This window comes from Apaloderma vittatum, unplaced genomic scaffold (assembly GCF_000703405.1).
Source record: "Apaloderma vittatum isolate BGI_N311 unplaced genomic scaffold, ASM70340v1 scaffold2146, whole genome shotgun sequence".
In the NCBI taxonomy this organism is placed as follows: Eukaryota; Metazoa; Chordata; class Aves; order Trogoniformes; family Trogonidae; genus Apaloderma; species Apaloderma vittatum.
This window is the reverse complement of record NW_009722107.1, coordinates 43032-69653: the sequence shown is the minus strand read 5'-3', so window position 1 is coordinate 69653 and position 26622 is coordinate 43032. Positions and strand designations below refer to the sequence as shown.

Here is a 26622-nt window from a genome sequence, read left to right as displayed (position 1 = left end):
GATAATCCGGATTAGATACACTCACCTTAGAAAGGATGAGGAGGGTCTCAGCCTCGTGGCCTCAAGGCTGGTCCTTAGAAAATGTCTTTTCTAAGGGGGATGTTGGACTCTGACCTGTAGGCCAACCGCCTCGTGGCATCTCCAACTATGGCCTCTAGCACAGCCCATTTTAAAGACTAGTCAATGATGACTGGGGTCAATCATAGCCATCTCAGCTTCTCCTTGGCTGCTGGCCAACTTCCTGAGTGTAAACAAGTTCGAAACAGCCCAGGTCCTATTCCCAGGCTGGTAGACAAGTTCGGACTAGCCCAGGTCGCAGATTCCCTGAAATCTGCCTGGCAACAGCTCAGCTAAGGGGGGGAAACACCTGCCACAAAGGGGTAATGGTTTCAAACTGAAAGACAGTAGATTTAAATTAGATTTTAGGAAGAAATTCTTCACAGTGAAGGTAGTGAGACACTGGAACAGGTTGCCTGGAGAATCTGTGGGTGCTCCCTCCCTGGAAATGTTCAGAGCCAGGCTGGATGGGGCTTTGAGCAACCCGGTCTTGTGGGAGGTGTCTCTGCCCATGGCAGGGGGGATGGGACTAGGTGATCTTCAAGGTCCCTTCCAAGCTGAATCGTTCTGCGATTTTGTGTTTCTATGAAAAGTAGCTTTAATCGCAGCCTTGGGCAGCCTTTGATTTCCTTCTAGTGCTTTTCAAAGGAAGCCTGCTTCTGGTCTGTGTTGCTGGGAGCAGGCACACTGTAAGCAGGAGTGGGAGGGTTGTGGGTTGAGCCAGAGCTAGGAAGGGCAACACAACATCAGAGGAAGGGGCTGTCTTTTTCCTTGTTTTAAGGGTAAACGCATTGGCACCTTCACATATTTGTCCGCCAGTCACTCTTGCGAAAAAAAATTAAACATACCTTTTCATGCAAATGGTTCTTAAAAGTCCAGAGAAAAGGAGGAGGAGGAGGAGGTGTAAAAGATCAACTCATCAGACTCATCAGTTAGAATTTTTTCAAAGTTTCACTCATCTCAGATGATCTCTGTGGCTCTTGTTAAAGCAGGAACCTTTCTGTGAGCATAATAACTGAAGTTTGGGTTGTTTTTTTTTAGTGTGTATTTTTTTTTAATTATTAAAACAAACAAAAAAGAAGCCAAATGTGATTCTTTGTATTCTAGTCCTGAACTGCTGGTGCTTTAGCAATAAACAAATCATAGTTTGCACCCTGAGATGCTAATTAAACATCCTTAGAAACATTAAAAATGAGAACTCTGACATGAATGGTATTGCAGGATGTCATGTGGAATATAGCCTCTAGAAGAGAATGTCTTTTATGTTGTTGTTTCTGTGATGATAAATGAAAAATAGTTGTGCAGTATCACTATGCTTAAATTCAAATTCATGGGGAAAAGCACGTGATTTATCAGATTCTCCTAACGTCTCTGTCGTGCATTATAGGGAACAACACAAGACTGATGGCAACACAAATTGGTGGGAAGAAGATGTGCAGGCTGACGTATGGCTTTCTGCGTTCTTCAGGCCCATCATGTGGGCTTCAGCTTTGTTGTATTCATGTGAGGCTTTGGGCTTCTTTGTATGGTTACCATTGAATCTCCCTCAAACCTTCTAGTGAAATAGTTAACAGTTTATGTATTTATTCTTCCATCTCTTGGCAGCGTGTATGAGGCTTCGTGGGGGCTTTTCTACATGTTTCATTTTTTTTTTTTAATTGTTTTACATTGTCCTTTCACTTTTAAAAATGTTATTATTTCATATTCTGGAGGGCTGAGATATTGTTTCCTGCTTTTTTCCCTTTTTCTATGGTGACTAAGTGGTCTATCTTAGCTTCAGGTCAGGTAGCATCTCATCAGGATAGAGAAATGATTGCAAGCATTCATCCCCCGTGGATGAAATCCCAGCCTATGCCATTTCTGTCTCCCACCTTGAAATGCAGCGAGACAATTACTGAGATCCTTGTAGATGGGCTTTAAAGCTGGGCATAATCCAGTGGGGAACGAAATGCAGAACCATCCAAATCAGTGACATTTAACCCTACCACATGTCAGTCCAGGTGGCAAGATAAATTGGTGCTCAACTGTTTCCAGCCCATTTTCCTGGTTAGTGCTCTAAATGCAAGAAAGAGTTTTGGCACCTCCTATGTGATTTTTGCACATGTGCTTGTGCAAGCACACTTTACTCTGTATCCAGATTGTCTTGTGCAGGTAAACACTTAAAGCATCTTTATTTCATTTCATGCCTCTCTTTAAAAGTAGTTGTTCTTTCTGGAGAGAGGGCACTCACCTTTCCCTTTGCCTTTTATCCTTGCTCCTCTTATTTGTGCAAAGAAATTACATCACTCAATTGTGACATTTCAGTAGTGGATGCTACAGTCATTTTAACAAAGAGGCACATTCTTCTGAAATAAAACCTAGAAGTATTTACTTGTCAACAGATACGCTCTCTAACTTCCATAAAGACGAATGAATGATAAAAACAGTAAAATACACGAAGCATTTAGGTGTTTCTGAGATCTAACCTTAAAAAGAGCAAGAGCCAGCAATCCCTTTTATCTCTTCCAAAGCTATTTCTCATTTACTGTAATGCTTAACAATTCCATTTCACAGTGTGCTTTAGATTGCCAACAACAGGGAAAAAAAATTAGTTAAGAAAAAAAGAACTTGGAAATCCAAGACCAGGCGTCTGTTTGTGTGCAGTTCTAAATGAAGCCTTACCATTTCTTAACTAATGAGGATCTTTTCCATGTGGAATAAATTCTTAGTACTTAGCAGCATTAGTAATGCTTCAAAAAAAAAAAGTATTTAAAATGGTTCAGTTGCCAACTGCCTTTGACTGTCTCAGTAAGACATTGAAACAGACCTTCTGCTCTAAATTAATAAGGCCAATCAGAGCCACACAAAGCCCAGAATGACCGATCATTCTTCTGGTGTCCTCGCTATCTTTACTGAGGTCAGATAAATCACTTTCAAGCTGTTAAATCAATGATCATAAATTAGGGCTCTGTTTTTACAGCGCCTTGTGGGAAATTCTCATGGTTAAATTAATCTAACAGCTGCAGCGAAGAGCACCTCCCACAAGATCATGTCAAAAGTTCTCCCCCCACTTCTTTTTTATTTTTTTTTAAAGGGGAAAAAGGACCAAATTATTTGTTTTTACCTAGCGCACAAAATGGAATCCCTCCTTCTATCCCTGCTAATTCGTGTTTCAATTGTACCCAGCTGTTTAAATTGCACTGTGCAGAGATTGCCTTGATCCCCAGGTGCTGGTACTCCATCTGTGCTGCTCTGAGAGACTATTTACAGCAGAGGTTAGGCCAGCGATTGCTGGGATGGAAAACTCATTTCTCAGCCTGGCTTTTATTTACACTCTTATTAAAGATCCTTTCACTCATGTTGGAATGGCAGCTAGTGGCTGCAGCAAGCGTTTGGCACTGAGCCAAGCAGCAAAATTACCATGTCGATGAAAGATAGCCTGCTTCCATTTTAACCTTTCGCTGTTCTCCCTGTTCCATCTATATTTGCATGAAGAAGGATGATTATTGAAAGAGATAGGGGGACAAAGGGATGAGAGAATCCTTGTCAGCTGAGCTTTTCGAGGGATTAAACCAATGGTTTGTGACCAATTTGGTAAAATCTTTACTGCCTTATTAATTTCTCCCTTAATTGCTGTTAGAGTTTATTTGCACGAGAAGCAACAGAGCTGCTCACGCTCGGCTTGCATCCTTCCCCTGCTGCTTCCCTGTGCCTTGCGAACGCGACCCTGGGATATGTCTGCAATGTTGAGGTTTCTACTTCATCCCTGATGCAGGTCACACAGAGCCACAGCAACACTCTCAAAGCTTTTTTTTTTTTTCCCCCTATTATTTTTCCTTACAAATATGCCTCTCAGAAACAAACCACCTTCCTGGGAACAAGTGGCTGGTTGCAGAGAGCGTGTTATGTTACTGAGGGAGGGCAAAGGAGGGTAAGAACAGTTTTTGGGGGAGGCTGGCACGCACTCAGCACGTTATGGCCCTAGATGCATTTAAAAAATAAAAACAATAACTGTTTCTCCAGAAATCTCTGCATTTGTTTTAGGAGTAACACAGGAGTGGTGAAGAGCAATGAAATCCACCTCAGCTGTTGTGAGACAGCAACTGACATTGTTGAGTGCCAACTTACATCCCAGAACAACGGGGAGGAGATGCCCGACACCCCAAGCCTCGCTACCAAGCTGCATTTGTGAGGCAGACCCTGATCTTAAGGTTCTTGACTGCTATCACAGCCACACTTTTCTTTCTTCTTGCCTGCTTCCAGGGCAGAAGGAGAGATGAAGCTGTTTATTTTTCATTCTCCTGAGTAGGGGAGCAGTGACTCTACGGAAAGGTTTACAAGAAATAGTAATAGATAGAAATAGTAATAGTAATAGATTTAATCCTCTACTTAGACAGTTGTGTCCTACCACTGTTTAGTCATGCTTAACCTTGCAGGTCGCCACGAATTGTTGTGGTCACTAATTAGCTGGCCAGGAGCAGGCAGCTTGCTGGGCTCACTCCATCTGATAGGGCGCTCCCGGGACTTGTGGCTATCTGAGCAGTGCGGAGGCAGCCGTTGACTCCTCTAGAGAATAAACAAAACTGAGTAATTCCTGGTACAATTTTGAAAACCTAGTTTTGTTCCCATTGAGAATGAGGCACCTGAAGAAATGGGTGTCTTGCTATTTCTTCCTCACTCGTCTTCCTAAGAGGTGGAGCATTTATTACCAAGGGCACAAATGTACATTTAGCTGTATTCTGGGTAACTGACAGCTAAAATGGGTGTATTTACAGCCTGCTGCTTGCTTCCAGCCCCTGGACCAGGCACAAACAGGTCACGTTTTCCAACACCTCATTTGATGTTTCTTGCAAATTTTTTCCTGTATGCATTCATACATAAATATATAAAGTTATAAATTCAATATTCTACAAGCACATATTTATCAGAACTTAGTCTGTGCCACGTAACCAACTTCAGGACTTCAGGTTAGTTGAATCTTGTTTTCCCCATTTCCTAACTGACAGAGTACCTGAGTCTCATGGTACCTGCTTTTCTAGTGAAGCCAGCAAGAGGAAAATCTTGCAGGAGCAGTAGCAGAGAAGTACTACTGGGACATTTTACGTAACAGTAAATATTTAAATATTTTTTTTTCTCTCCTTCTTTTTTCTTTTTTTTTTTTTTGGCATTAAACAGACCTTCCCTAAAACACCATTCTTAGAAAAATGTAACCACAGCAAGATTTACTGTCTGAGCATTGTGTTTAATATTTTTCCCATTCATAAAATACTTGTGTGTCTGGACATGAGACTTAGTTTGAAGGGTGTGTTTTGATTCTTGTCTGGCTCATTTAAACTGCTTCTATGCTGGTGCTCAAGCAGAGAAGGGGTAAAAACCTGATGTTCCAGCTCTTCTAACATATTCTAAATTCCCAGCTGTAAAATTCAATTGCATGAGTGCTGGTGAAAAACAAGCACTAAGACGGAGCGCAAAGACCAGCAAAGTAAATTTATTTTTTTAATTGGGAGCAAAGTGAACGCAATCCTCAGAAAATGCAGCATAAGAAGTTTGTATTAGGAGCTTGTTTGTGGAGTACCTTGATCTCAGCTAGATGAGATGCAGTTGACATTTGGCTGACAAAGCTCTAGGGAAAGCTGGAGGATGGTAAGAAATAAGACATTTGGTGCAATTAGCTGCGGTACCAACCCAGGAATGAAAGTAAACAGACGCAACATGAGGACGGAAGGATCTTTCAGAATTGAGGTCTAAACTGCTTGCGGATGTAGCAATTCCCTGCTCTTTGTACATTCTTTGGCAATTTCCAAGTTGAGGAATGGGTTTTTCTGCCTCTAGATCCTGGAGGACTGCGACTGGATTTGGCTTTTTCTTGTTTCCCCTTTCCCTGTCCCAGTACGTGCTGTGATGTGTCGCCGTACCGTGAAGCAGCTGCCTTAGCCCGCGGCCACCAAGGCGCTCCAGCTGCAATGGGCTGCGGGATTAAAAATTAAACTGATACAGTTTTAAGAGCTCTGGATGGGCACAGTCAGTCTAAATTTTTGAAGAGCCTGAAATGACTGCAGGTGTGTCCGTTGCTTTTACATCATGAAGCTTTATTGAATATTATGCTGGGCAGAGAGATGCTCTCTGTTTAGGAACAATTTGTGCTAGTTGATCAGGAGAGGGTCTAACTGATTGTCTTCAACAGTAACTCTCATGGGAAAGCAATACCTTCTCCTATAATTTTAATTCACAGCTGTTGTGCCAAATTCCCATATTCTTAAGTATTCTCTTCTTAAAGCAAAAGATAAACAAAACTTCAGGTTTGCTTAGACCCCCAAAAGTTGTAGCATTAATTACAGAAACAAGCAACAACTGTCATATCAGAAGCTAAATGTTGCAGCTGAGCTTGTGTGATAACCTTCGGATGTTCCAGCCCTCTCCTCATTTGCTGAGGAGAATTAGTTTCCCTGGTGAGTAACTGGGCCAAAGAACTGGGGAAACAACAGCTCAAAAAAGTGAACCCTCTAAAATCAACTTTAAACCATCAGTTTCCTCTTTCTGGTAGGAGAATTCACACACTGCATGCATCTAAGTTTTCTTTTAGAGGTAATGAGCTACATTAGGTTAATGACAAAATAACTTCCCTTTCTACGGGGCTTCCCTCTGACTCCCAGCGATTCCCGCGCTGCTGGTAGTGGTGCCTGTACCAGACCCGTGGGAAGCGGCGGTGGGGCGAGGTGGGTGCCAAGGGCTCAGTGGCACAGCTGAAACAGCAGTTACCTACGTTGGGTTCGAGCCTGTTGGGAAAGGCCTGGATTGATGACAGAAAAGAAAAAAAACCCAAACCAAACAAAAACCCACCAGATCAGTAACTGCAGGGACAACTGTGCAGTTCAGGAACGACGCCAAACCATCAGAGCCAGTTGTGGCACTGTCTTTACAGCAGAACACCCTGAGGGGATTGCCTTCTACTGCTTAAGGGAATAAAAGCTCAGGAGTAAAGATCAGAGACATTTTGACTCTTTAGAGCCCGAGAAATTACGCACTAATACACCAAAGAAGGAGAATGTAATTCAAATCTTAGGTGGCCTCAAATTCATGAAGGTTCAGAGATCTCATCTATCTATGCATCAAAATAATCAGTCTTAAATTAGCTGCAATAAAGATCTAATTATTTTTTCTACGGCAGTTTCCTCCCTCTCCCCTTAGTATTTTGTGGCAGAGCACTGTAGATTATTTCTGCAGCTTCAAATTCCTGATTAATTGTTCTTAAATTATTAAGAGTCTCCAAATCACATGTTCTTTATCTACCTTGATCATACTCCTTTTTACTAACTTTGCCCTCAAAGCACAATTTCTCCTGAAATAATTTTATGTCCCTAAAAAGTTGTGGCATCCTTTGTTTTGCCAAGTGGAGGATTTAAAAAAAAAAAAAAAAAAAAGCCTTCGTCCTTCCTTCTAACAAGAACAGGATGTGCAATAACTTTGGTTTATATAAGCCTTCCTGGAAAGCACAAGAGAAACTCTGGAATCAATAAAAGCTGCAGCGTAATGAAGAAGTAAACTTTCTGTGAAGGAAGGTACATTGCTCTATGAGGATACATTAAGAAGATGAAATTTTAGGCCTCGGTTTTACAGAAACTGTACAAAATACAATAAATTACTAGGATTGTTCCTGTATGTTGCTTTAGTTAACTGAGTACATCCAGAATACCATGAATATATTATTTGCCTAAGCACTGATTTATTGCCTACAGGACTTACAGAAACTGATGTCCAAATATGAAGAGTTGTATCTATTATGAAAAAAAATGAAAATAAGCTTGACCTGCAAGCTAACAGAATTTAAGAGATGCAAAAGCAACAGGATGATGTGGCGCAAGCTCCTCTGGGTTCACTTGACGTGCATCAAGTTCCCTGTCACTGCATGCTACCAACGCTTATTTATTCAGCTGACACCAGTGAGCCAGGCAAAGCTGGGCTGAAGGTTTATTTGCACAGCAATTTTAGACTTGACACAGTGGTCGGACTGCAGTAATAAACTGCGGGACATAACGGGAGAGTGAGAAGAAGCAGGGTGAAAGTAAAAAATTGCTTCCGTTTGCACTCTCTCTTATGCTCCATGAACACAACGGGCACACGCAGCATTTTAAAAACTGGGGTAACGCTAGAAGAAATGTTTTCTCTGCTCTTCTACTAACTGTGAGGTGAAACAGGACCTGGGAGAACTGCGTGTGCTACAGTGCAGTATTTCAAAGACAGAATCAGCAGATATGTGCCCAACCCTCATTCTCCTGCTGGCAACCCAGCGGGGCACTGCTGGTGCAACGCCAACAGGCTGGTGTGAGATCCTGCATCTTCCACACCTTCAGAAAAACATCTTCGGTTACTAAATAACCAAGGCAGCTTGCTTCAGTGGAATCTATGAATTCACCCTCAGTTTTGCTCTAACGTAGAGAAGAAGTTGAGACAGTGATTCCTAAGAAACTGGGGATGAGGGAAAACTTATTCCAGCTACGTTGCCGCCTCAAAAATCACACCCAGCGTCTCATGCCACAAGGAGCTGGTAGCTGATCACTTTGCCGAGCCCCACATCGAGTCAGAACACGGCAACTGGCAGCCTGAGCAATGAATCATAATCTGACGGCGGCGCACAGCTCTCACAGTTGTCCTACAGCTGAACTCTTCAGCCATACGCTAATGCACCTCATAGGGATTTATTTCATTAAATCAAGAGTGAGACCTTTTGTCAGTGAATCATCCATTCCCATGTAAAGCAGAGTGTGCTACTTGTCTGCGTTACACGATTAGTAATACACGCAAAGAGACTTAGGTACTCCTCAGGGCAAAGACAGAATAATAATGGTTATGGATACAGATATATAATATATAATTTAAAATTTTATTTTAAAACTTTGCGCATACACTTCTTCAGCATCCTCCTCTTTTGTTCATTGCACTGAAAAGTTTCAAAAAAACACAAAATATATCCCTTTACCAAACATTTTTTGTTCTTGGGTTACAAAAAGATTAACATTTCACAGTCACAAAGCAGAAATACATTGGTCCAAAACGTCTTCCTCCAACAGGTCCTCCATTCTTCAGCACATAGAAAACCTAGATGGTTGCACAGATCTCGAAACAAGATGACCTGTCTGATGAAGGAAAGGAAAAGGTGGCAGCTATTAAAATAACACCCCCAAAAATGAAACCAAAATAAGACACCTATGAAAGAACACCACTGGCAGTGGTTAAAAAAAAAAAAGGAAAAAAGAAGAATGAGAGTGGAGGTGGGCAAGGGCATCCTTCAAGTACATCACAGGTAGAAATACAGCAGCCCAGTTACAGCACTGTTTGCTCACTCTCTCTATGGCAGCCACATCACTACATCTTGGTCTAAGACACACGGAGGAAAAGTATTTACACATCGAAAACGTCAGGGAGGAACAACAAATCCATACAGTTTGCAGCTCATGTTTAGTACAAAAATGTTGAAAGTATTCGCACATAAAATGCAAAATAAAAGGAAAACGCCAAGGCAGGAAGAAACATAGTAGATCTCCTTGGAGTGTGTAGTGTTCTTTAAAAACCCAGCAAAAGTTCAAAGCCAAAATCTACCCAAACATCAAGTGTAGTTTGTCAAAAATATCCTGGAGGCACAGAGTAGACCGTACCTCACAAAGCCCTCTTGTCGTATTTTAACACGGAAGTAACTTTAACATGGAAATCCACTGCTAACAGCAGACTCCAACCATTTTCCCTTTAGCTTGTTAGCCTTGTTGCTTTTTTTTTTCTGCATTTATTAAAAAATTAGTATCTCTCCAGCATGAGGCCCCTGAACATCAGCCCCTTCAGACAATATGCTTTTGCGTTCGTGAAGGAAGCATCATTGCCTTAACATACTGAAAGATGGTTGCGTGCTTCACTTAAGGTGTAGATGAAATTTCTATCTTCTTCATCAAATTACACAAAGCAGATTCTAGGCTGTAGTGCAAGAGAAAAATGTCTGAAATGGCTGTACTACCTTCTGCAATGGTACTCACAGAAGAACGGTAGAAGCACAGAAGCTTCTTGGTTTTGAGTTTTGAGAAATTAGACTCGATGAGGCACCAGAAGACAGCGTGACTCAGACTGTATGGCACAGCTCCTGCTTTCCTCATCGTTGGCCAAGGAAGGGCAAGCACTTGCCCGACCTTCTAAGCAGCATCTGTGGGCAGGCAAGGACACGTCTGTCCGCAACAGCAACGTGAACACAGGTGTGACAGAGGCTCCCTGCTGCTAAGGCTTGAACAGGTTGAGATACTAAGGGAACATCAATGGCAAAAAGCCATAGTGCTGCTGGCATCAGGCAGCAATGAAGAAGACATGCCAAGGATTGAAAATTCGGAATTGGTGCATAACTTGCTGTGGTTGGAGGAGGTGAGATGTCTGCTCCTAACCCAGGAGCTTCACTGAGCCCTAGAGCACCTGCAGATGTGAACATGGCGATATCCGTCCTGTGCCTGTCTGAAAAATGCTGTTGCGTGCCACGGATCCTCCCTGCCAGCAGGGATTCTAATGCTGTGACTCCCAGAATAATTCAGCCGCTAAAGGGAATTGGAAATGCTTTTCAATTATTGTTGTTGCTCGCACAACACCTCCCCAGTAAATGGCTCCTGCCTCCTACTTTTATAATGCTTTGGTGTACACATGTATTTACATTATGCCTCGAAGCAGAGCACAGACCACAGGGCAGGCACGTAAGAAGCTCCTACTAAAAGCAGATATAGAGGTGAAAGCCCAAGTACTGCCACAGCGGTATCAGAGATGTGCCAGGGACACCTGAGGGAGGCAAGCACATAAATGGGTAACAGACACTTGGCAATAAAGCAAAACAAAAAGGATCACAGCATAGTTTCAGTCACGTGCATCTGAGTAGGAAACTTTTTATTGTTCTTTAAAGTTCTTGGAATTTATCAATTGATGCTAATTGCTATTAATTGCTGATATTGTGCTTCTGCCCTTTCCAGGAGAGGTGCTGACAGGTAACACAGCTCGACGTGGGCCCAGTCGCTGTGCAGAAGCAGCTGACCGACAGCAGCACCTCAGATGAACAACACTGTGGAGGCTGATTCACGAAGCCACACCAGCGCCCAGGAGATTCTGCTCTGAGAAGTCCCCAGCCAGTTTGCTCCCACTGAGCCACGTGCTCTGCTAACCCATCTCTCCAGGAGTACATTTAAGACACCCCTGAATGTGAAGGTACATTTTCCATTGGCTTGAAGTTTCACTTTTAAATTTGGGCAAATGCTATGCTGGAAAAGTTTATTTCCATCCCATTGTACTCAGTGGTTTTATAATGACTGGTATGTGTTGACACCATGTTACCAAATAATGAAGACTAACAATGCACGAGCACTGAAATACTTGACTCAGGCCTGTCGTTGGTACCAGCAAGCACCAGCTCCTTTGCTGTTCAGATGGCTCCGATGGAATTGCCAGCATTAGTTTCTCTGTGAAAGAGGATCTGAATCGCTAGAGGACTACGCCACTGCATTTGTGAAGAGACAACAGGAGTTACACAGAGCATGAAAAGCATGTTTACAAGTTTATTAGGCCAAAAAAAAGCACAAGAGAAGATCTCTTGCTTAAACTTTAAAACATATGAGGGGCTGCATGAAAAATAGTCTAGACTCCAAACCTCTCTTTTCACCCAGCTGCACACAGAAAAAGAGGTAAAGGGGGGAAAAAAAGAATAAGGAAAGAATAGATAAAGCATGACAACACATAACCAGATATGCCACTGATTTATGCTGAAGCTCTAGAATATAAAACATCTGCGTTCTGCAGAGCTTTATTACATGCAGGCACTGGGGAATGCATGGAACAATTTTCAGGCTAAAATCACACAGTTTGCTGCATGTTTGAGCCGTTACACACTTTGCATTGCCTGCTTTCAACCTGAAACTCCTCCTGGGTCTAGAGATGTAGAGCCTGGGTAGTTTAAATCCACCGAGATGGTTGCACATGGACTTTCGGATGCAATCAAACGGAACATCTGGGCAGCTACACAGCACATGCACTGCGCCCTGTGTGCACAGCACGTGACCCAACATAGAACTGGCCACCTCTAGGCCTCACCTGTATGGAAGAACATCTGCAAAGAGCACAGCATCCTCCTTCTCCTTTGGAAAGGACACAACATTTGTGAGCTGGCCCAGTCAGTGCCCTGCAATGGTGTCAGCTACCTGGGGTTTGGCTGTCCAAACCAGGTGAGCAGCTCGGAAAGAACGTGGTCTGGGGGCAAACTGCATTGAACTTGGCTGCCCAGCCAACACACCTGTCTGCCAGAACCTTGCAATCTTGTTTTTAATTCAAGTCCTGCCAGCAAAGAATGCCTGAAGAATGGGCAGCTGGGTTAAGCTGCAGGTTTACTCACCTGCTTTCCTCTAAGACTATTGCTTTCACTCAAGTTTTCTTTATTTTAATTGATTCATCACTGCCAAGAAAAAAAGCTGCTGAAGCTAGCCAAGGCCTTGTATCTTTCACAGTGATCTTCTGATCCTTGACTACAGTCCTCAATACCAAGAGGACAGAAAGTTATAAGCTGTCACCTTCTGATCACTAAGTCAAGCGGACAAAGGCAGATTGAATAACAGATGAGGCAGGAAGAAGCAAAACGACTTTTAAATAGATCACTGTCTGGGCATCCAAACTGGTAACGAGAGCAATATCACCACTTCAAGTAGGAATCCAACTAAAAATATGCTCAGGAGCCCCCCAAAATCTACCAAATTCCAACTGAAGCAAAAAGCTGTATGGTCAGGGATCCTTTCAACAGGATAAAGCCAGCAGGACCATTCAATGAATGAAAATCTCTGATCCCAAAGAAACCACAGCCTCCAGGTAAACAGCACATAAAGCCGAGTTTCCGTGCTCTGTATCATCATGGTGCACACACAACAGGGAATCTTGACAAACAACCCCTCACACCAGAATAAATCTTGCCATACGCGACTGGGACCTGTTCCTCCTGGACAATTTTGCTGTTTTAGCTGCAGTAAACAGGCATAGTCACACTGAAAATAATTTCAGTTTTCCTACTAAAATACAGGAGTAAAGTCTACTGAAGAAGAGACAGGAGGGGAAAATAGGAGGTTCAAAGGATTAGACAAGTTTTAAGTTGTCCGTAGGTAAGTCATGAATGCAACTTTTTGAAAGAAGAAAACTCTTGAGTCTCATATATGTATATATAGGTATCTTTAAACGAAGGGTGACCAAAGTCACCTTCTGAATATTTGGGGGTAGATTTCAGAAGCTTCCTTGGCTTCTGATACCCACTTCTACTTTCACAACTGAAATGGCTCTTCCAAGCTACATGGTAAACAGAAAAAAATTAATTCCCTACCTGGAGGGACAACAGAATCCATAATATGCTAGCAGCATTTATATCCCATTCCTCTTAAGCACCAAAACCATTTCTATAGGGCAATTGTAATCTTAAGGGTTATCTTTAATCATATACAGTATATGTGCAGAGCCCTACTTTTCGGGCACAAAAATACCCCTCCAGCATTAGTTTTGAATAGATTACATCAATTGGAAGTGTCCTGGTTGGATCACCAAAAACATATTGTCTCTTACAGGCCCTTCCCAAAAACATCCCCATCCTACAACCACTCTTGATGCTACTTTCACGACTGTTTATTCCCGTGTATTAAAGGGATGACGTAGACAGAGATGTCGTCTCCGGAGCCCAGCCTGTCGTTGGATATTCGCCAGCCCCGGTCTTTCAGCACTCCCCTGGCTCGCATCACCAGGTCCTGCGCCGCCAGAGTGTACCTGTGGGAAAGGCAGAATACGGTCAGGGAGAGCTCGTCATAGACAGTGGGACTGAGTGCACCCTCAGCAGGTTTGCACATGACTGTGTGGTGCAGTCGATACACTAGAGGGATGTGATGTCCTCCAGAGGGACCTGGACAAGCTGGAGAGGTGGGCCTGTGTGAACCTCATGAGGTCCAACAAGGCCAAGTGCAAGGTCCTGCACCTGGGTTGGGGCAATCCTCATTATCACTACAGGCTAGTGGGTAATGTGACAGCGAGCAGCCCTGCAGAAAAGGACTTGGGGGTGCTGGTGGACAAAAAGCTGGACAGGAGCCAAAAATGCGTGCTTGCAGCCCAGAAGGTCAATCACATCCTGGGCTGCATCAAAAGAAGCCTGGCCAGCAGACTGAGAGAGGTGATTCTGCCCCTCTGCTCACAGAATGTTAGGGGTTGGGAGGGACCACAAAAGATCATCTAGTCCAACTCTGTGCAGGTGAGACCCCCACCTGGAGTACTGCGTCCAGCTCTGGAGCCCTCAACACAAGAAGGACATGGACTTGTTGGAGTGGGTCCACAGGAGGCCACAAAGATGATCAGAGGGCTGGAGCACCTCTGCTACAAGGACAGGCTGAGAGAGTTGGGGTTGTTCAGCCTGGAGAAGAGAAGGCTCCAGGGAGACCTTATAGCGGCCTTCCAGTACCTGAAGGGGACCTACAGGAAAGCTGGGGAGGGACTCTTTATCAGTGAATGCAGTGATAGGACAAGGACTAATGGTTTTAAACTAGGGCAGGGTAGATTTAAATTAGAAATTAGGAAGAAGTTTTTTGCTGTGAGAGTGGTGAAACACTGGAACAAGTTGCCCAGAGAAGTGGTGGAGGCTCCATCCCTGGAGACATTCAAGGTCAGGCTTGATGGGGCACTGAGCAACCTGATCTAGTTGGAGATGTCCCTTCTCACTGCAGGGGCGCTGGACTAGATGGCCTTTAAAGGTCCCTTCCAGCCCAACACAGTCTATGAATCTATGATTCATGAGGAAAGTGGGTTTTCACAGCCTGCCAGATTCCCTCTTGTGAGCTACCAAGACCAGCTTCCCAGCGTTACAGAAGCAGGCAGGAGAAACACAAATCACAGCATATGCACACAGCAACCCCTTCCACTTAAGAGATAGCTCCTGCATCAGAGTCTGAAAGTATATGACAGGCATTGATCCATCAAAACGTCACCAATCATTTTGGGTGCCCAGCTTCACCAGTTTTCAGGAAAATATTAGAACACACTTGCCTTAACAAATTGGCTTTCTAGTAGTCTGAAAAACTGAGGGCCTCAAACAATACAACTTGCTGTTGAAAACTACACCCTTGCTCACTGACACACTTGAAGGTAACCATTGCTCAACTATTTCAGAAGCAAAACAGAACAAAAAAGTCATCTGAAAGCAAGTAATAGAGCACTAAAAGTAAAATCCAAATTACATTTTAAACCAAGCAGACTAACTTGTCTGTTTTCCTTGACTGTAGGAATGATTTTTAAATCTCTCGTATTCTGAAGCTGGAAAAGGAAACTTACAGTTAATACAGCCAGATTAACAGAGTCCCACAGTTCTTTCACGTTTATGAGTTCAATGAAAACTGAGCGAATGTGAGTTGTGAAGTGCTTAATTTAGTGAAATAACAAGTTTCATGTTTTTTCAAAACTCCCAGCCTGTGCTGGCCTGAGCAGCATTGGATTTATGGGAGCTATTTTCTGTCCTGAAAAAAATAACAGATGCTGCTTGAGGGTAGAAGAGTGTCAGAGTGCAAAGGTCGGTACACGACAGTGCTCTGTCATGTGCTCTCTTATGGTTTTACCTGCTGTTACTAGATCAACACATCTGTGTACTCACTTAGAAGTCTCCTCTGAAAGAAATCTCATTCTGGGTGAACAGCTACTGTCACGTGTTTTTCTTCATCAGTCCGACACCTGGCTGAGATGTTTTGAATTTGGCTGGGTGGAGGCAAGCTTTTCTATGATTTGATAATTAAAAATTAATCAAACCGTTAAAACACTGCCAGGAAAAAACACAGTTCAATATTGCAGCTGCCTGTGTTTTATTTGAAGCTTGAGTATCGACTTCCAAGATGATGTGGGGCCTCTGTGAAGTGAAACCCAGAGGGCACCAGAAGCAAAGCACACCTCTGTAGTTTCCAGAAATGTGGCAGGACAAGAAGGGTTTACAAGACTCCTTTTCTGAGGGAGGATCCCTGGCCAGATCCCTCCTGAGGAACGGGAAAGAACGGTATCTCCACTCATCAGAAGCTGGGTTGAAGGGGGGAGTTTATTGAGCATCCAAGACTGTTGTTAGAAATTTTCACCAGAGAATGCATTATTAAAAGGTAATTTCTACCAGTAGAGACTTCATTCACTCTCTGGGAATATAAGAAGGAAAAAAAAAAAGCAATTATGTTCCGTTTCTACAGTTTTGGTGCCTTAAACTTGAATGACTCCTTTTAACCAGGAATACATTTATTTGCTCTGCTAGAAAGATTTCTTCAATGCAAATGAATCAACATTTGACTGCTCAAAAGGTTTGATGTTAAATCCAAGTAATGTTGCACAGAAGCGAAGCGCGCCCTGCTCCTAATGGTACCAAGAGATAAAATTTCCAGCCCTCACTAGTTTTGACAAAAGATTTACTTTTAGCAGTGAGAAGGGCCCAAGGCATGAACTCTAACACGCAGCCTTGCACACACACATGTGCGCTGTCGGCACGTTCCGAGATAAGTCTGCACCAACGACCTCGAGCTATAATGGCAGGATATAATGAGAAGCACTGTCCACACTGTCCTAATGCAACATGAAATTGTATTTTCTAAGGGGAAAAAACCCCAAACATACATACTTGCACTCCCCAGTTACCAAATCCCGAAATCAGATGCAGGGCTAAGGAACAAGAGGACACCACGTGGTAAGCAAGAAACTGGAATATTTATTCACAGCATGTCTGATGCTGAGTGAATTTTGGCTAGAGTATATTTTCCAAGGATTTCTCTGCCATTGTCAGAATTTAAGAGAAGAAAACCCACACATAATTCTGCAAAAAAACCTTTGCCTTCCTCCTTTTTCTAATTAACACGGGCTCCCCACATCTAAAGAGTACAAAGGAATGAGTGCTGCTCTTGATTGTGTAAAGCTCTTGCTGCTCAATGTTTGGAGAGGGCAAGATTAAAAAACAAAAACAACGAAAAAAGGATTTTAATAAATGATACACTCTCTCACAGTCAGACTGTGAAATACCCAAGAAAACAGCACATTGGAGCAAAGGAAAAAGAACAGGTGAAGGCAGCAGCGAGGTAACATATTCTTCCTCTCGTTGTGCAGAGCCAAATTGAAGAGATGCTGTTCAACTTGGCACTAGAGGAGATAGGGTGAGTCTCTCGTACCCAGAGATGAAGAGCAGCAGCAGTCCATTATCGAATGCTTTATTCTCCAGCGCTGTGAACTTGGGATTCAGCTGTCAAGACAGCATTAGAGAACTGCTGAAGTAGTTTTAAAGTACCCACTTTCTCCTAATGAACAGCCTTGCTGGAACACAACTTTTGTGTTTTAAGAATAAATATATATGTGAGGTTTTTATTTCCTTCTGCTGAAGCTTTCAGTATTGATCAGTAAAAACTACTGTAGGAGAAATGGTGACAGTGGGGGAAACGTGCTGCTGTTTGAGTTCTTATCTCCTTACACCCAGCAGAGGTGGAAAAACTCCCCAGCATCCTCATAAATCTCTAGCTAGGATGAGAGAGAGAGTAAGAGGGAAGGAGAAAGGACAGGAAGGGGGATGAGAAATAGAAGACTCCCAAGGTCAGTGGGTAAGCCTGCGGAAGCGTGGCTGAAGGAGATGGGTGAGAGTCATGCTTCTCTATCTTCACACCTCTTCAGAGAGATGCTGTATGGGAAGCAGCAGCGTGTCACAACCACCTGGTTCTTCACTCAGGGTCCCCTTCATGCCCTTGTCTGCTACTGGCTGGCTGGCTCAGAAATCCAGCTCCACCCCAGCTTCTTCACTCCATCACAGACTTCATGGAGGAATTGTTCTCTAATCAAGTCTGTGCCCATCATCCCCTGTCCAAATCCCCAAAGGCTCTGTCTGCATGTCTGGGTGAAGACAGACCCGAGGACTTTGCTCTCCCTGCACACGGAGATGTCCAGGCACACGCTACATTTGACAGGAATTAAAGATGTTTTTCTGTGGGTAACGAGCACTCACAGTTCTGGCAGTAAATATCGGCAGGAGAGAGTCCCAAGAGCGTTGCTGAGGGCTGTAAGCTTTTACCCATCAGGCTATAAAATGACTTCTAATTCAAATGGGAGGGATATTGTTCCCACAAAGAGCTAATTACGTAACAGATAAGTACTCTGGAGCTCTCAAATCTTCCTCTCTAGCTTTTTTTGTCTTTTAATTTTTTTTTTTAAATATGCTGCTGTCAGGGAGTAAGTAGGCTACTGGGTCAGGCGAATCCAGGGTCTGCTCCACAGGTAGGTTCTCCAGAAGATCACAGCATCACCAAACCTGGGGGCAGGTCTCTTACAGAGTCACAGAATCACCTGGGTTCTGACAAGTTTTCTACATCCCTAGAGATTTTACATTTCCAGCTGATCACTTCACCACAGACTCTGTCACTACACCCACTGCCGAACCTGACATCTTCTGGGATAACATTTCCTTTAAACATAACACTGATCATACAGCAAACAAGATTTTCCTGTCACCGACTAGTGAGAGGAATGAATGCAGCTCCACAGTCCGAGCTGCTTTGCTACTGTAAATTCATTAGTTATACCTCATTTGGACCACTGTGAAGTAATTACGGAAACCTCTCACACAGTACTTTAAACCCTTTAAATATTCTTTACAACCAAGCAGCAAGAGCAATTCTGCAAAGGTGATTTTCATAAATATCATTGTAAACTATAGGAGGGACTGCTCTAATTACCTCTTGCAAGCTGGCATGAGAAATGTCTTGCCACTGCTATTTGTAAGCCTCTAAATGACCTGGCACATAGTTACTTAAAAGAAGAAATTAATTTTCAATCCAGATGACCATTCATAGACCAAGAGGTCAAACACTAATAAACATGTTTGTTCTAACTCATAATACAGCAGGCCCAATTCTGGAGTGTGTTGCTCTTACACTGGCACAAAGAAGGACTAATCCCCGACAATTCCTGGGGCTAGACCAGCACAAACAAATCTAAACAAAACAAAGAAAATCTCTTTTCTTCCTTCAGTGTCTCTGGTTTCTATGAGTGTTTTATAATGCATTAGGACAGACTGATGTATAATTACTGACCTGACATGTCAAAATCAAAAAATTGAACAAAGAATTTCCATTGCTCCTGCACAAACACAGTGGCCTTCACTATCTTTGGAAAGACCAAAAGGAACAAGACAGGCATGATACACCCAGACTGAGCAGGGCAGGGGTATTACACTTTACCAGAGGAGACTCAGCGTGCAGAAAGGAGAGAAAAAGTTCCCAAGCGCCTCTGAACAGTGCTAGGGAATAACTGAAAGTAGACTGGGTTGGTTATTTCCTCCTACCTTAGATTAATGGCATATATGCCCAGCACAGTGCCACATGCCCTGGAAGTGCCCCTCACTAATCCTGCCTCATGTCCTCCTGGAGAGAGGGCAGGGACACTTCCATGTCTTGCTGAAGTAGAGACAGCCCTGGCTGTCATTCATACCGCATCTCTTTGGCACAAGGAGGTGAGGAAAGTCAAAATATTGCAGTTGCAGCATCATGCTAATCGTCCACTCATACGACGATCGAGTACTTGCAGCAAAACCTCGGTTTGCATTGCATGTTTGTAAGTGTCAGGGCAAGAAAATAACTACTTGGGAGTTACTTTGGAACGGCTCTCCCTTTAACAGCCCAGTGGAGCGTGGCTCTCAGGGCATCCATCCCCAGTTGTCTTCCTTGTTTGCTGATGGAGAACAAGGCCGAACCTGTGAAGATGACCACTTAGAGACAAGGGAAACACCAAGCATTTTGAGATGGGTTTTCCCATGTCCTCAGGAGCTGCCACATCTAAACAGCCGTAACTTGAGCTCTCACACCGTTCCATGTGTTTTCACTTGGCTGCCAAGACATCCTAGAGCTTATTTCTGAAGCTCTACTTTCTGCAGGCCAACTGGGGATGCGTAAAAGCTGTTTTCTGCACTCTCAGCCCAGGGTGAGGGCAGAAGACGGCGACAGCCAGGCCTGAATTCAGGAGCAACACACACTTTGCTTCTTGAATGGTCCCCGGGGAAGGATAAAGCTCTTTCCACTTTCAGTCCTCCCTTTTCGAAGTGAGAGACTTCTGATCTCCAGTGTAATGTTTTAATTCCTGGTGACACGGAACTCAGCAGAAAGACAGACTGATGGACTCACTCAAGGCAGACAGCGCTCTAGCTAGTTGTTTGAAGACTTGTTTGTTTGCCTGATGATATCTTTCAAAGACAGAAACTGATCAAGTAAGAGGTGATAAAGACAGGAAAATGAGGAGGATAAGGAAGGTTAAAATTGTGAAATGAAACTGAATCCACTTAAATGAAACAGTCCAACTTTCCACTTATTTTGCCACCACACGTGTCCTGCAGCAGGTAGCATCAAGCATCCCCTATTGAAGGTGGGCTTAAAGATCACAGCATGACCAGGAATGAGTGGGAACCACACCATCTAGTATTTATACAAATATACAGAGCATCAGAGATGCTGATTACATCCTAGTGAGAAAAAAGCTTTATTGTTAAGGGACTATCCAGAAGATAGATAAGAGGAGACCTCTGACTGCTGGGGACAGAGACATGTTGCCGTGTTCTTTTAAGACCTCCTACAGTTTCCACAGGACCTTGTAGAGCAAAGCAAGTGACACCATGATGCCACAACTACTCCTTTGAAGGTAGGCAATGATGAGTTACAACAGTTCCCTAATTCCCCCACCCCAAACCCCCACATTTGCTGTAGAAGCTCCATTCGACTTATTAAAATGTCTTCTTGTTAAGTGTTGCATATTTACTGAACGTTAATCATACCATACTTTCTACAAAAATATGTTACCAGAAAGTGCTCTTCTGTGGAGAGGCTGGAAAATCAGGGATGAGCACAAACCTGTGGGGATCATCGGGGTCACAGTTTGGTAGGAAGTTGGTGATAGCTTCTGCCACTTCTTCATTTAACAGCACATCCCAGAGTCCATCAGTAGCTAGGATCAGAACATCATCAGGCCCATGCTCGTACTGCAGGAGGTCATAGACTCTCACCTAAAACAAAAAAAAACCCAAGAGACAACCATGAAGGAGAAGACTGTCAGATCTTTCTGAAGCGAGTGCAGAGGAGGGCAACAAAGGTGGTGAAGGGCCTGGAGAACAGACCTTATGAGGAGCGATTGAGGGAGCTGGGACTGTTCAGTTTGACGAAGAGGAGGCTGAGGGGGGATCTCATCATGCTCTACAATTACTTGAAAGGACATTATAGAGATGTTGGTGCTGGTCTCTTCTCACAGGTAATTAGGGACAGAACCAGGGGGAATGGTTTCAAGTTGCAACAGGGCAAGTTTAGGCTGGACATTAGGAAGAAATTCTTCACAGAAAGAGTGGTCAGACACTGGAACAGACTGCCTAGGGAGGTGGTTGAGTCGCCATCGCTGGGTGTGTTTAAGTGTCGCTTATATGTGGTGTTGGGTGATATGGTTTAGGGGTGAACTTGTAGTGTAGGGTCAATGGTTGGACTCAATGATCCCAAGGGTCTTTTCCAACCTGAATTGTTCTATGATTCTATTTCATTCTATGAAAAATTGCTGAGCTTGGCTGTGAGTTGGCAAGTTCAGGCAGGGCACTGAAACACCTCTCCCGCAGCACTCCTGGGAGCTGTCTCCAATTTAGCCCTGGAGAGGGTAAACCTTCCTGCCCCAGCCTAGCCCGGCTCATGTGCTGAGCCCAGCTGGGACAGACACAAGAGCTCCCAAGCCCAGGCTGCACCGCACCGTGCTGCGCCTGCGGCCGGCAGCGCTTCCAGTCTCCCCCACCCGGCAGCCTGGTTTGGGCGTGAGGCTCCTCCCTATCATTAGCAGCACTACTCATATGCAAGCTGAATAATTTACTTGATGAATTTTTGATATTTGCTAATAAAATATTCACAAATAATTGTTTTCACTGTTTGTCCAAGTCTATTTCACTCTGCCAGATAAATTGCACATTTGGAAGTGCCTGTGTGGCAAAAGGCATCGTGTTCATTTTTTCTAGGCCTGAGGCAGCTGCTGCACTCAAGAATTACACCTGAGCAAGTGAGTAGTCCCACAAAACCGAGAAAAACTGTTTACTTGCTCAGTTATGTGTATTGGTGAGGAGCTCGGTAGGTAGAGATTGATTCAAGATCTGCACAAAGCAAACCTCCACGGGGAAGCTGAAAGTGGTGAGACACTGAAACGGGTTGCCCAGAGAAGCTGTGAATGCCTTAACTCTAGGAGTGTTCAAGGCCAGGCTGGATGAGGCTTTGAGCAAGCCAGACTAGTGGGAGGTGTCCCTGCCCATGGCAGGGGGATTGGAACTAGGTGATCTTCAAGGTCCCTTCCAACCCAAACCATTCTGTGATTCTAGAAGTGGAAGGTGCAGACATGGGGACAGGGGCTGGAAGATCATCAGCTGAGCCAGAATGTGAGGAAAGGTCATGGCAGGTGTTTTAAACCGAACCTTCAGTTGGGTGTAACTCTCCTTCCAGCACACCCTGTGTCCCAGCTGACGAACCACCTGCAATTTCCAGCTTGCGATGGGGAGTCATTACAAAGCACTCGCTGAGCACTTTAATTACCACAGTGAGAACTACAGTTTGAAAGAAGTGTGACAACCTTGGCAAGGCAGACAGGAGGAAATGATCACCCGTACTGAAGTTTGGAAAGGGGATGGTTCATCACGCACCCTGCTCTGGCCTCGGGCTCCACTAAAAGCAGCGGCAGTCACGAAATTTGTCGAAACAAGCGTTTGGCATAACTAGAAAATATGAGCTATTTTATTCTCCCTCATGATGCATTCTCCCCTTAGGAGCCATGGAGCAGGCAATGCACATAAAATGCCTGGACCTTTCAATGTAATTATAATTTTTATGGGACTGCAACCAGTACCAGAGGAAGAAAAAACAACACCTAGATCTGACTGCTAATCCTCACTTGTTTGCCTTTCACTCAAAAGCACAAGAAGGTCATTTGTAAAACGTAACCTTCACTTCATTATCTGAGGTAGCAGCTGAATAAGTCCTTTGGAGAGGATTAAAGTCAAGGCAAGACACTCTCTTCATTAGAGCATATCTCCTTATTAGAACTGAGTGAGGATATTGTTATAGAAAGTATCCCTGTATGCAGCTCTTATCTCAAGCTCATTGCACAGAAACCAGTAGCAGGTGTCGTAGTCGCCATTCCCCAGTATTTATTTCAGCCTGTAACAGCCCAGAGCTTCAGCTTGAAAATCACTGGGGTGTGAGGGGTAAGTTGGCCAACACAGCCATCAATAAGCACCACGTGTTCTGGCCAAATCTCTTGGGTACAGGCAAATATTTGAGAGAACATCGGGGTTAATGCTCAGGGATGTGCTCAGCAGCAAGCTCCTCTTAGGAATCACCAAGCTTCGAATGTCAGTACTAGGAAAAACACATCTGCCATGGTTCTCCCACCCAGGCAAAGTACACATAAGACCCTTTTTTTTTTGCAGCATTTGTGGGGGAGAAGGCAGGAAACCAAGACCACACATCGCTGATTTGAATCCTCCTGAAACAAGCAGTCTTGTCTGGCTCAGAGAGCAGCACTGGGGAGGGTAAGAAACTTGTCAAAGCTACTTGCAGCCAACCTACACGTCAAAAGGTTCAATCCTTAGTGCAGCACAATGCTAGAGCAACACAAAGAACAAGTATTTTACCAAGAATGTTTTTGGAGAAAACTAAAAAAAAAAATGCAGTCACTGATTTTTATGGGTAATCTGGAACAAGGTGAACTTAGCATCTCCAGGGTGCCATTAAGAAGGGACTTGATGTCAGAAGAGGTGCAGAGAAGGGCTCTGGGGTGAGCAATAAGGGACACTAAGCTGATATTCAGGCTAAGGAAAAAGAGAGTGACAAGGTTACAGGAGGCAAGCTTGGGGCAGCTTCAGGTAAGATTCTTTTACATAAGGATTGTTTGGACATGCAACAAAACGTTCAGTGAAGTGCAGCGTTGTCTGCCTTGCAGTTACCACAGCAGCAACGCATTAGGGCAGCTGTGTCCACATAATATATTTTTTTTTAAGTTTTCTTTCTGTCTTTCCTTGGATTTCTAAAACACACCTGTAGGTTCCCCCAGCACATTGCTGACAAAAAATAAGTTAGTTTAGAGCTGTCCAGTCTATCATAAGTTCAGGTTATGCTCATAGACCACCTTGCCCAGGTACAGAAACAAGTCAGTTCCTTTCCTTCTCTGCTAGCAGCTTTGTTCTAGTTCTTTCTTGGGCTGATGAGGGTCTCTTGCAGTGGCAACACGTGCCTTCAGCTGGACATGGAGCAATGTGACAGGAGTGTTCCCAGGGGCACACAGGCCAGGCAGCACCACTGAGGCACGTGTAATAGATGCACAGACCAGCAAGGCTCAGTCAACAGCTACTCCACATCTCTCCACGTTGTGCAACACCCCACAGCATCCTCCACACACACTGCACGTAAAAGGTGAGGGAGTGTGATATGCCAGAGTTTTGGAAAGATGAAGAGAGACCCGTAGAGTTACCTAAGTGTCTATAACAGCACTAAGTCTTATGTGACCAAAAGCAGCTCATTGATTCCAATGGAAATTACTACTTTTTATTTATTTTTTTTAAAAATCCAGAGCCAATCTTTTCAATGACTGCCTCCTTCCTGTAGCTGTATTTCAGAAAACAGAACAGTGAGGTTTAAGTGGTGTTCTGTCTGTGACAAAGCTTGTGCAAAGCTCCACCCGCTGTAAGACAGTGCTGCATAGCTCTGCTAGTGCAGAGGACAGCTGGCCAGACACTGGCTGGCAATGCAGAGGTTTCCTTTACTGGTGCTGCACCCTTGACAAATTTCCTAGCAATTTTAACCCCATCTTCAATCTTTGCCTCATGACCCATTGCTTCTGCAGCCAGATGTCAAACCTGATAGTAGCCTTGGGCAACCTGTGCTCTGTCCTCTGCCTCCTGTGCTGTCCCGAGAGCCTTATCAGCAACTTCGCTCCAGCCTACCAGCCCCTTTCTGTGCTGTCCTGGCAAAGTTCCTCACTCTTTAACATCTCTCAAGAGCATTGAGGCAGCCCTCAGAAGGGCCCAGTTTGGTCACCATACTTGTACTATCCACTGATGTCTTACCTGATGCGGAGCAGTTGACCTGTTAATTAGCTAAACTTGACTTCAGTAACCAGAAGAGCCAACTATAAGGACGCAGCACCAGAACCTTGGTAGCACAGGCATCCATGACAATAAGCACTGGGTTACACTGTATTTTATCCTGACTGGTACCGACAGATCTCTGCTGACAGGTAACAGTGGATACACGCTGCTAGAGTTCACAGTCACGCAGGACATCATCTTTCTGAACATGCATCACATTACACCTTTCCTCAATCCAGGTATTTGTTTCTCATATTGCCCACCTACACACAGTCAAGAGAGCTGAGAAAAATGCTCTGGGCAAGCAGCGAACGAGCAGGTGGGTTGGTTTTATATATACATTTCAAACAGATCTACCCACTGGACAAACCCCATGTTTGGCTGCCAAAAAGGACGGCAGCAGCTCTGTGAAGGCGCTGCCGCTCGTTTGCCAGGTTTGTTTTGAAGAGCCAGCCGAGGCGAGACCCTGCGGCTCCAAACCCGCTCACAAAATGGAGCGACATGAGAGCCTGCAGCCACCTGAGGTGCTCCTCAGCAGCTGGCCCCAGGGGAATTCGAGCCAAACAACAGCCCGCATTCACTCCCCTGCACTATTGATCAACTCCACTACTTCAATAAATTAAGCCCTTTCTAATTGTATCGTCCCTTTTTATGCTGGGGTGTTATCCAGCCCAGCTTTGCTGGCAAACAGCGAGATCTTTCAATACCACCCTCCAAGTAATTTATATGTAAATAATAAAAAGCGGGTCCCAACACTGCTCCCTGCAGCACTCACCAATTAATCTCCTTTTAGCTTTTTACTGCCACCCTTTGTTTCCTGCCCTTTAGCCAATTTCCAGTAGACTGTGCCAACTTTCCACTTAGTCTGTAGCTTCATATCTTTTATATTAATAACCTGTGAGGCAGAACAGTTTCTCAGACGTTTTCTGAGCTATCAAAGTGCTCATGCAAGACCATCTACTGCGTTGATTATTATTTTTTTTAATTCTCTGGTAGACATAACCCTGAAGGACTTCAAGGCACTAAAGTGTGACGTTTGCTTCTTGAAACCACCTTGACTCCCTTTGATCACCCTGTACTTCTCTAAGTGTTTGTCTTCCTTATTCCTTTCAACACCGTAATTCCTAAAGATTTCTCCAGAAGGCAGATGTGAATCTAAAATGGTCTTCTTTGACGTATTTGTGGAGTTGTCGGACAGATTTTACAAACATAATGGAATGAGACAAATTCTCCTTCATTACTTTCTTATCATTCACTGTGGTGTCTGGCTTTGGGTTCATCACCGGCAAGGGCCAAGCACTGCCACCAGAGCGACACTTCTCCTCATCAAATGGCTGAGTTGCCGTTTACAAAACTTTCAGAACCAAATTCAGCTTTTCAGCTGCAACAAGGTGGCTCTTGCAGAGCTTTAAAAAGCAGAATTTCCT

The 26622-nt window shown here is 44.0% G+C and overlaps 1 protein-coding gene across 1 annotated transcript in view; it reads right to left on the bottom strand.

Moving 5' to 3' along the window:
* Positions 1–13688: 13688 nt before the first annotated feature.
* The window catches only part of LOC104275627 (protein phosphatase 1H), a gene marked incomplete at its 5' end in the record, with an annotated part of 53104 nt that continues 40170 nt past the window's right edge, over positions 13689–26622 (bottom strand). Inside the window, 2 exons of the mRNA XM_009871631.1 lie at positions 13689–13836; positions 20949–21100. Of these exons, the coding sequence (XP_009869933.1) occupies positions 13689–13836; positions 20949–21100 (300 nt within the window). The remainder of the gene's footprint in view (positions 13837–20948; positions 21101–26622) is intronic.